The sequence below is a fragment of the Melozone crissalis genome, unplaced genomic scaffold (genome assembly GCF_028551555.1).
Source record: "Melozone crissalis strain CALT ecotype California unplaced genomic scaffold, PUWL_Pcris_2 ptg000019l_1, whole genome shotgun sequence".
Lineage (NCBI taxonomy): Eukaryota > Metazoa > Chordata > Aves > Passeriformes > Passerellidae > Melozone > Melozone crissalis.
In genome coordinates, this window is record NW_026535797.1 from 22,828,060 (window position 1) to 22,840,081 (window position 12,022).

Here is a 12,022-nt window from a genome sequence, read left to right on the forward strand (position 1 = left end):
AAAATAAACACAGGTACCCATTTTTACATTATTTTCATTATTTTGAAAGGGAAAACATAGTCTTGTAGAGGTATTTCGAAGAAACATCAGGAATACAACACTGAATGCATGGAAACCAATCTAACTGAAGTAAAAATCTGTCACCCTAAAAAGGACAATATCTGGAACTGGTTTTACATAAATCGGTATTTCACACACAGTTCCTTTCTTGGGGTTATTATTTATATTCTCTCTGCCTTTGAATTACCAAGAATTTATCTGGCACTATGTCTCATTCTAATGTTCCATTTTCATTAATCTCACAAAAAAAATAGTCAGCCCATACAACAATTGTCCAGTACACAGAGATGGGGTCATTCCATAGAAGTAAGCTGTAAAAACCACAACAATCTGTTTATAATCATTTGTTTAGGACCTTATGCCATTCAGAAAGTCTTGAGAGCATCTGTCTTTCCCAATTGTTCTTATTTCCAAGACCCAGTTGCCTATTTATTCCCTCAATCTCTTCTTCCTCAAAACATTAAAAGCATATTATTGGGGTTTTGTGCAGGACAAAGATGAGACAGTGTGACTACAGAGAGGTCAGTAGGTTGTATAAAAGAGAAAGGATTTATGCAGCATATGCAAAAGTAAGATTTCCAAGCAAACAGACCCACTTCCCTCCTGTGGCCACTGCAGAAGTCTCACAGCTCAGAAAATGTGTGTAGAGGGAGAGAGCAGTGGTGCTACCCCACCCTGTCATAATCAGAGCATTATAAATGCAATGTAAATGTGATGACATTCACAGCTGGATGAGCATCTCATAGTCTCTAGCTACCACAAGGTGGTACATACCTCCTGTGAAAGGAAACCCATTGTTTCTAAAGGGTGAACAGAAAATTCTAGCACTGAAAGTTGTCTCCTGAGAGGTCACATACCTGTCCTTCCTGCACCTCAGCTCATGCATGACAGCTGCTTGTCTTCTCTTGGCTACTACAGCAGGACTAGAGAAGTGATAGGTTAGAAAAGCAGAGGACACATCCTCTGTAGAAATGAGACGATGCTCTCTCACATTCTAGGAGAAATAGAATATGCTGGCTTTTCAGCCAGTATTTCAAGAACCTGGGACTTAATAATTGTCAACTCACTTAGAAAAGCCCAAGCATATTTATACAACTGATGAGTTTTAGATACACTGACCGATATCTGTTATACATCCATCTCCCTGGATAAATCAGTGAGTTCTAAATAATTTCAACTCTCAGTATAGAATTTGGCTTTTTCAGTTGTAAAGACACACAGGCAGGGTCTGAAGTAACAGGTCAATGACGAAGCTGGAGCTTTTCTTGGCCTAACTTGCTAAGGTCCGTCCCATCACCAGTTATAGTTTCAGCAGTTTACCAACCTTGGTAACCAAAATGTTCACCTAACCTTGCAGAATGTGATTTTTGGTCCTTTGAGAAAGATTCAGCAGCTAACTTGTTTGTACAGAATTAAACATATGCTGACACTAGAAGATTATATGGAATATATGGCTTTAAACTTGGTCTGGCATAGAGGTAGATACATGCTTTGCTTCTTTCAAAAGTTACACTTTTTCCAACTTTTCTAAGCAAGGTCTTTCCATGTTACCTATCTAAGAGTCTGGGCTGAACCCTAAATTCAAAATGTAGCAATAACTATTCTTTTCTTTCGTCTCCAGATATCCTTTATATTCACCAAAGCAAAAGTCTTCCCATAAAGCTTCTCAGAACTACCAGAGCATACCAAAGCACATTTTCTTACAAGTTTAATTAGATATGTCTGGGCCTAATATCAAGAATATCCTTGAAAATTTAGTTTCCCATGGCAGTGGGTGCAGCAACAACTTTAGGAAAGGTTTCCTTTAGGAACATGAACTTGTCATGTTCCTGAGAAGCACAGCCATATGGTGATGGAGAAACACAGAAAATAAATGGTTCAGGTTAAGATTCTGTCTGTATCAATTAATCATTTGAATGGCACCCCCCAAGACTTGGCACAGACCTAAGTAGAAACATCACACTTGCTAATAACATCATTTCAATGCCTAAACCACCCCAGGTTTTTCAGTGGCTAAGTGCTTCTCTTCACTCTGACTTGAGTCTCCAATGCAAGAAGTATTTGGACCATTTGCTATTCATGTAGCAATCTACCAAATACAGCTAAACCTGTAAAAATGTAGATACAAAAAAAAAAGACTTAAAATTCTCTTTCCTTACATTTAGAAAAACTATCAGTATATTTTTCCAGAAAACAGCCTATAAATTCAAAAGCTCTTTTAATGTAATTATACCTAATCATAATACCAATTTTCATTTGCTGAAAGTAGAAACAACATAATAACAAAGACACTCATTCACAGTGGAAAATACACTGCAAGTGTTACTTTCTCTGCAGATTATGAAATTAGAAGATTAAATCCTGTGTACACCACTGAATATGTAAATTGACATCTTCTACTCAACATCCGATTTTTAGAAACAGCACAAATTCTTACAAAACCTACACATTGTTTCAAGAAACTCCATGAAAAAAAGCCCGCTTTTATATCAAAAATTAAAAAAAAAAAAGGAAAGAAAGGAGTACATTAAGCAATTGTGGAAGCAGACCAACTCAACTGGGGCACCACGACCAAAGCAAGCCCTGTAATAGTATAATGACCTTTAATGAGTGTCTGGGGAAACAATACAGTCGTAGCATAAAAGACAAAGGGCAAAACCCATCATGGCTCCACTGACACTAATTTAAAATGATTTTCAGAACAACTAAAGAATGTAAGAGAGGTAATCTGATCCACCAATCTGACCTCACTTTGATTCTGGGGCCCTGCTGCTGCCATTTCTAATTGTCAAACACTCTACATTTCACATCTGCTCATATTTAATGAAAAGCTGACTCTCCCCACCATTCTCTGAGCTAACTAGCTCTGTCAAGATGGGCATCGTCCGACCCCTGCGCGCTGCAAAGAAAACACACTGATTTCTATTGAAGCCCTGCCAGTGCAACGTTGCGTGCATATATATATTTTAATTGGAAAAGAAAGGCTTATGCTGCTTTGCAAAGCGTGTGAATTGGTATTGATTTTCGTACTTATTATTAACAGTCAAAGGTGACTCGCCTCACAAGGGGAAGACTGAGATCTCTTTTGATTTGAAGGAGTGATGAAGGGGGGAAAAGGCCCATGAAGGATAGGATGCTAAAAATCCTCAAAGCTGTCAATATCACTTATCCTTCAAAATATAACATGGCTCTAACATGTTTCCCAAAAAGCTCTGGCTTTTGTTGGAAATAATACCATTATTGTGGAGGGTTTTGGCTCAGCAGGCAACACAATCAAAAATGTTTACTTTATCTGCCTCTGTAGAGTCTTAAGTGGACTTGAAAGCTATGGTAAACCTACAAATTAGTTTTTCTTTCCTTGCCAAACAGTGCTAACGGCAGAAATTTTATCCACTTGCAGGGGACATATTAATTTATCTTAATCTGGTTGCTGTTAACACCAGTGCCAGGGTTCAGCCACAAACTCTCCGTACCAGTCTGTACCCCACAAACTCTACCAGGCACCATGTTACTGAGGCTGATACACTGTACAAAAAACTGTACAGGTAACCTCTAAACAAGGTTTCTTGTTTGCTTTTCTTAACAAAGTATGCTTTACTACATTTTACCCTGATAAAATTCTCGTTAAAGGATAAAACTGTGTTTATCCTAGTTTTAAGTCCTGTGATTTACAACAGGACTTAAAACTAGGAACCATCTGCCTTATGGTGATACATGAGTTGCAAGCAAGTAGATTGCTAGGATGTTCAGAGTGCTTATACACAGAGAGAGATGATTTTTGGTAAAATCTCCAAGAAATCCTATGAGAATATTTTTAACTAATATGGTCTTCAGACAAAAGAAATGTAACAATTATAGAATTTATATTTGTGATTAGAAAAATAGTTCGTAAGTCAAAATAGTTAAAGCAAAATCATTCACCACTTGGGCTACATACTGCAATATGGTACCAAAAGACAACCAGGTGCGTAATCTAAAATCTACATTAGTCTTCATTACAGAAGGCACTTTTGTCCAAAATGACTTGCCTTGGAAAATGGACATGCTTCCTGACCAAAACTCCAATCTATTCTCATAGCTGTAGCTGAATAAGTTTATAGCTTTCCTTTGCCATTTGGGTAGGGAAAGGAAAACAGCTCCTGTCCCAAGACATAGTTTTGCCTGTTAAGAATGACTAAAGAGGACAAGAAAATGAAACAAACAAACACACAAAAAACCATTTAACAATCTTCTTCAGTTGATGACATCACACTGATAATCCAAGCTTTGGAATCCCTACAGCTTGTCCGAATAATTAATGGCCATGCAGAATTGTTCTAGGTTCTCTGTCTTCTCCCTCTCAACTCTGATCTTTCAAAAGAGCTTCCAGGGCACATTCCAGAATGTTACTGTCCTATGGAACAGACTCCACATCTAATTTCAAAACATTTGTACCAGGGATTTGCACCAGCCTAGTTTTTCTAAAAAGGCGCTACAAAAAGTACAACTGATTTTACAAAAAGTATAAACATTTCTGCAGGTTCTGTATTAGATGGAAGATCTTGCTTTACTGAGAATGAAGAGTTACAAACAAAACTAAAGGCAAAAGTAGCAGCATAGAATAGAATTCCATCTACTATATTGTATCCTGCATATTTATTCACTGCCCATTGTATGGTGCTCTAGTGCCAGTATTATTAAAGGTACCCATTTGGCACCAGTCACAGATTTAGACAAAGGTCTGGTCCTCCACCAAAGCACTTAATGCTTAATTAATGACAATTTGTATTGTATGAATTAAAGAGAAAAGATGTCACCATACTGCACTACTAAGGTCCTGAAGGCTTTTGCAAGAGGATGCTTCATAAAGAGCACAAAAAGCAAAATAATGATTTACATTTTTTTGCATTAAAAATAAAAACAGAAATATAAATACAGAGCTGTGATCAAATTTGGGGTTGATTTTTTGAAAAAGCATCAGCCCAGTAAAAACTCACAGAACTACAATGCACGACACAAGACAGGGATGATACCACAGACACCACAAACATGGAACAGCATGTGTTGGTGTTAAAACTTACAGGCACGTAAACTGGTGGAGCAATCATTAACAGAGACAGAAGAAAGTGGGAAGGCTCTCTCAAGGGTGTCCATGTTACTATGTACACTGCCTGACATGCAAGAGCAGTCACGCTCAGAGCGTCCGCAATCAAAACAACATGCCAGTCTCATTCTCTTGTAGATGGACATCTTGGCTATAACCATGTGTTGGATGGGAGGAGAGGAAGAGCAGCAGGTTAATGGCAAGGTTATAGATATAACAAGGCAGCTGGAAGGTAATTTAAGGGATTTAATACAGGCCTTAGTTAATGCTAACAGTCTTGACCCAGGAAAAAAAAATGCAATGAGATTATTGATAACACTTTGGCTGTACATTAAAAGTAGGGCAAAAGATTAATTGCTCTTTATTTCTGCTCAGTCTTAGGGGGTGACCGCAGTCATGGGGAAAAATTACTGTTTACAGTCAAGTGTTTGGATCAAAATAGAACACAGTAAAAGCACAGAATAATAGGAATATGCTTTTCCCTTGGCACAATTAATACCATTGGATTAAAATGAAAACAAAAGTTGCTAGTCCATTAGGTATTTTAGCCTATCCTGTTCCCTGTAAAAATCAGAGATTTCTTCATATATAAATATATGTATGTATGTATACACACACAGAAACACACATACAAATATATTCTTACATACACACACTCATACACACATATGCATTATACATACACACATATATATAAATATATTTATCCTTAAATATATTATAATATTTTTTCTGTATTAAACTGTGCCAAGGAACACCTTTACTGCAACTAATTATACATTAATAAAGAGTTACAAGATATTAATAAAATTTTCAAAAAAATTAATTTTGCTTACATTTTATCTTCAGGAATTCAAATTAACTCTTGACAGAATACCAAAATTTGCCCATATGGGACACGAAACTAAAAATGGTAAATACGCTCAACATTAAGCTCAGTTCACAAATAAGGCATCACCAAAAGCACACAGAGCATTGGTCCACTGAAACATGCTGAGCCAATCACTGGCATGTTTCTGCTCTGGATTCAAAAGTCAATCAAGAACAAAATAACTGAATTTAGAATTAGGTGTTAGTTCCAAAACAAGCGCCAGGTCAGACAGAACATCTTTATCTTTTAGTCATCTGAATGTCCTTGTTATGTATTTCTAGAAATATAGAGCATCCTATTTTATAAATGCATGTATAATTATCATCCTGGAATGTTATCAGAATCAGGTATGTTTACGTTTCAAGGAATCCAAAGGCCATTTAGATTGTTTCACATGCTGCACTGAACCAACTTTTGGTAATGGTTTAGATTGAACTGACTCAATTATACTAAAAACAAAACAACACTGACAGGCAAAAACAGAACCTTAAAAGCAAATGCAGAAAAAAGGTAATGTTTCTCTGGCCTGTATCTTCAGTTTAGGATGTCTTTTTTGCTTTATGGTAATGACATTAAATTTAAAAGAATTTTTTTTTCCAGTTTCTTAATCCCACAGTCATCAGGAAAGAGGGATTGAAATCACTCAGATGGGTCAAGTCCTGTTCTAAGGCCTTGATGGCTAGCCATACAGTATACTTGTCAAGCAAGGGTAACATTATGATTGTGGAAAACAGGCATTGAGGGAGATGAATGAGTGATCTCTTCAGCAGCGACCCCATTCCTCTAAAACTTTGCTCACATGACTGATGCCATGTTCTTTTAGCATCCTAGTAGAGTTATCTTACAGCTGTTCAGAAATTCATCATGCAGCATCAGGCTTGTTCATTGCATAGTACATCATTCCTCAGAGCTTGGCTTTTAGTAAGAAGGTTTCCACTGCAGCTTTTGATGCATACACATTCAAACTACACAGAAAATTCAAAACAGCATTTTCCCGTGTTTTCCCTCTAACTCTTCCCAACACATTCTTTAAAGTTGAAAAGTTGGACAGTAAAAGAAAAGTGAAATAGGTTACTAAAAGTGTAACAGTCTTTCCAGTATGCCTACTTTCTTATTTTTAAAGGAAATTAAAGAAAAATAAAGGGTATTTGTGCAACACACTGACAGTAGGTGAGGTTAAAAAAGCAGGCCCATTTTGCTGTAATTATAGCTGTTTTGAAGGACTTTTTCTAATCAAATGCTGTAGCAAAACACACTGCTCAGAAATTCCCAACTGCTATGCCATTGGTTAGTAACAGTCCCTGGTTTTCATTTACTTCTGGCCATATCTTGTCAACAGTCAATAATAGGATGGGACAAATTTATGGAAATTAAAAAGAAATCATCCTTAAGGGCAAAGAAGGCTAGGAAGGAAAACTTTTTGTACCATTTTCATCAGAATTAAACCAATAAAGTTGGAAATTTAAGGCCTTCTCTTCAATAGGGGAAGGACATGATGACGTTTCTCAAAAGCAATACCCTTCAGGGACTGTTTGTAACTATTATTGTCAGTTGTTCTGGAGATCATGCATCATTTGAATATTTCACATCATTATCATGCAGGAAACAGGCCTGGACCTGGAAATATAAGCAGCAGAAAGGACTTGCCACAAGGATTTGTTAAGTATATAAGCAACTGCATATCAGAGCAATAACTTTTGGAAAGAAAACATGCTGTTACTCTTCATTCCTTTTATACAGTCAGTTACATTCACACCAAATACAATACTTATTTCAAATAAAACAAAACACGCATTATTAGTAGGGATGACTAGTGACAAGGTCAAAGACAGCACAGAAATGATTTTAAATGGTTCAGCCACACACATACCATTTTCTATAAAACTTCCATAAACATTAACAGAAAATGGGAATCATCAGAGAGACAGGGGGACCTTAAGAACAGCCTCTGTGTGTGTGTGTTAAATTTATTTGACACCTGTAGGACCTGCATAAGAATCAATTATTTCTATTCCTAGATGTGTTTGAATGTTGAATAGAATTGTAATTTGATACTGGTGAAAACAAAAGTTGAGACATAAAGGAAACTACTTTCCTATTTTCAATTGTATAATAAATAGGGAAAAAAAGGAGAAGACAGATCCTTGTACTTTATATGATGACAATCACACAACATTTGTAAAACTAATCAGTAAAAATATCAGGGGAACTTTTTATGGACACTAAGTAAAGACTGCCTAAATAATTTACAAAACAAGGCACATATGAACTACTCATTAAGAGCAAAAGGAGAGCAAAGTTTCTTTCAATTGCTTAGAAAGTAAATAAATACTTCTAGAAAATTCCAGATGCAATTTTTCTCAGAAGGTAGTAGCCTTCCTTTCTATAAAAGAAAGAATAGCTCCCCAGATATCTAAGCTTCTCACAGGACCTTACTTCTGATCTCAAAAAGTCAAAAAGTACAGTTAAAATGTGTAGATTGTCTGGATCTGAAGTGTTACTTAGAGTTCACGAACAGTAATGGGAAATATTTCCAGCTGCAAAAATAAGCAAAGGAAACTGCAGATTATTCTCTACCTAAAATGTCAAGGAACAGCTCCTTTATCTTTTTCTCTTTTTTTTAATTTTTTTTTTTCTTTCTTTAAAGAAAGCAGAACAAAGTATTCCTTCTTCTCTCCTGATTTTTCCAAAGCCCCGGGCTGTGCCCCTGTGCTGGAGCTGCTCCTCATCGCAGCCAGGGTGGAGCTCCGAGGACATCTAGTGGATCTCTCTCCGGCAGCAGCTGCTCTGGAGCAGGGACGGGAGCCTTCCTGACCCCCCAGTGGTACAAAAAGGTATAAAAAAGGTCCCGAGACACTTCAGAATTGAAATGCACACTGTTATTTCAATTCGTCAGGTTCTCATGATCCAAACTGTGAGTGAAAAATCGTCAGCATTAAAGGCGACCAGGCTGGAGTGATCGCCTGCCAGCAATGCTGCTTAGCATCATGACACTGACACACAGACAGGACTTCCCCCAGCACAGTTTCAGTTTTCTGAAAAATACAGCAGTACCTTAACCTGTTGGTGAGAATTTATTCACCTTAACACAACAGGAAAATCTATCTCTCCATTATTTAAATTTTACAAGTCAACGTCAAGACTAGCAAGCGAGCTTGCTCACTCTCTTGCAATTTTTGCCATCAATGACAACTGGTTGCTTGTTTGCTCCAATTCACAAAGTGCTGCTCTATGTCAAAACTAAAAAAACAGCAGGAGATCTGAGTGGACATCTTGCCCTATTTTAGTAGATATAAGAATGACTCAAGTTTTGATGTAATAGCACATTTATAGACCAATTCATTTTAATTTTCAAATCTGATCATGACCTCTCCTTCATTACCTTACAGAAGACTCTCAGCCAGTGCACTCTCAAAGCAAACTACTTTTCTAAACAAACTTAAGCTATTGGGGAAATGGAAAAAAACCAAAGCAAAACTACATGACCTTTTTTTTTAGCTCTTTCACAGCATGAAGAACTCCTTTACTTATTTATTACAATTGAAATGAATTTCTTTCGTTCACAAAGGTCTCAACATAAGAACATATTTTAAATAAATACATTGCTTCAGATAAATCCAGATTATTTCTAGTATTTTGCCTCAAAGTCAATAGGATTCACCATTTCATCTACAGAATTTATTTGCTTTACTGCTGACTCTTAGCATGCTGACCAGTTTCACAATCTGCTTTTTCCTGCTGCTACATCTTTTTGCTGTGTCATTCTATTGGCTAAAAATAGATGTTTGAAGAAATTTCTGTTTTATCCTTGAATATTTTCCTCCACAACAGGATCTCAATCCTTCAGTGTAGTTTGCAGGCTCCACAATAAAATAAATAGCAAATAATGATAATGCAGGCCACCATAATTTCAAGAAGGCCAGAGCTTTCTTTATCAAGAGCATAAATTATTCCTTCATTCTTTGCAAGATCCTACAGTGTGTATAGGTGAGAGGGGGAAAATATCTCAATCCTCATTAAGACCTGAGATGTTTCCACACAATAAATTCAGAATATCTGGTAAAATGTTGAAGTTGCACTTTGAGGCCTCCTTTACTTAGAACAGCTGCAGCTACACAGTAAAGTTACAGCCTCAATCTGGCACAGCAACGCTGCACTGCAGCTATGAGATCCCCTTTGCTCTTTGAAAGAACAAGCCCATATAATCCCAACACTGCCCTATAACCAGTGCATTTCTTTGCAGTATTCTTGTATTTCTAAGAGCAAATTCTTTCCAAGTCCCAAATGCTGTATTTACCATGAGTGTACACACAAAGTGGCTGATGAGAGCCTTCAGAGATCCTGCACACTTTCAAGTGGTATGACCTAGACTGACATGAAGTGGTCCATAAAGCTCATATTCTAGATATAATAATACTGTAAAACTTTATAGCTAAGGCCCTGGAAAGTCAGTGTGTGTCTATTTATGTAAGTAGTGTCAAAACCAGCAAGCTCAGGAAAATAATCACTGCAGCTTGTTTCCTGTTGAAGGTATCTCTGGGCTTATACATTAAAAAATCACACTTTTAATTAATTGTCTGGCTTTCTCCCATAACACTTTTTTCTGTCATTGGGGAGAAAAAAGTTAGGTAAGGACAGTAAAAGACTGCTGTGCTACTCTTTGTGTCAGCTGTGCAATGGAAAGGAAAAAGTACTGAAAACCTAAACAGGGACCTGACAAAGGAATTGTATTTAACCCGGCAAAGAGTGCTATACTGGCAATTAGCCCAGCCTAACCAATATCCCTAAAAATTCATGAGATATCCCTAGAATAATTTCAAGGAAATGCTATTGCCAAGATCTAATTTTCATTTAGGGATAAAAATAAGTTTGTAGAAAAAAAGGGGCAAATAGGTGGAAGAAGGGAAAACTGCTGTATTTTCTTCAACGTCACCCTAATCTCCATTGGTGGGAACAATGAGAAACTTGTGGGTATGACGTCACTGCTACATGCAACATAAATAAAGAAAAGAACCAAAATACTGAACAAAAATACTCTCTGCTAGAGAAAGACAGGTTGGACCGCACTCTGGGCTACAGGGAACCCATTTTTACTCACAATAGATCACTATCAGTGTGCAGTTAAAATATAGTAGGGGCCGTGTTCCAAGGCAGCAAGAGGAAAAATAAATCAAAAGTTTGTCAATTGTCATAGATTACAAGAAATTCCTTCAAACACATCAATGTACACATGATTTGTCCTCTCTGGGGTTCAACCCCACCGTTCACAGCAAGCACTGTCACTGGAAAAAATATATAGAGAATTAGACCATAGTTGTTGCACGAAATGAAAGAAACAGGAGGAACAGTTCATCCAGTTTAGAGATTTCATCCCAACGTGGCATGTGTTTTATACAAATATATACATATATTTGGCCTCTTGCTGCAAAAACTACAGTTAAATGGAATAGGAAAGAGATTGAAAACATTAAAAAAAAATTAACATTCTGCGAATAAAATTTCCACACAAGTATTTCTTTGGACAATATGCCATCAGCATTTATGTGTTATTCAGGGAGTGAGATGGGTAAGGAGAAAGGGATGGCAAAGAAACTGCAAAAGGAAAGCAGGATTACATTAATTATCCTTGGCCTTGTAGAAATGTACTGATCTGCCCTGAATTATTAATATTAGGCCTAACAAGTTTGGACAAATGGCTATGTAGGTCAGACTCACGTTTAGACCCCAACAATACCCCAAGCTAATATTCAGAAAGTGTCTAAACTGAAGCGCAACCTCAGATACATTATTCAAGAATGTGAATTAAGTATTATGGGAAACTGCAGGAATTAGAGCCACCATAATTACGTTTTCCATTTCTTTCACATCTAATTCACCTGAATGTGTCAATATTTTTATATACAACCTTTCCTTTCATCTTACATATTTTCCACATTTAGCTGCCTCTAATTACCATGCTACTCGCTCATTAAAGCATGTATTTGTCATATACAACTATACAGATGCAT

At 36.8% G+C, this 12,022-nt stretch overlaps 1 protein-coding gene across 28 annotated transcripts in view; it reads right to left on the minus strand.

Annotated features, from left to right (window-relative positions):
• The window catches only part of KCNMA1 (potassium calcium-activated channel subfamily M alpha 1), a 411,380-nt gene that overhangs the window by 85,669 nt on the left and 313,689 nt on the right, over positions 1 to 12,022 (minus strand). For 2 of the 28 annotated variants that reach the window (XM_054276944.1, XM_054276942.1), the window contains exon 19: positions 5,121 to 5,294. The exons of 25 other annotated variants lie outside the window; for them this stretch is intronic. In XM_054276944.1, the coding sequence (XP_054132919.1) occupies positions 5,121 to 5,294 (174 nt within the window). Of the gene's footprint in view, positions 1 to 5,120; positions 5,295 to 11,112; positions 11,122 to 12,022 lie in introns of all 28 variants that reach the window. One more of the 28 variants, XM_054276945.1, reaches the window with a different exon arrangement.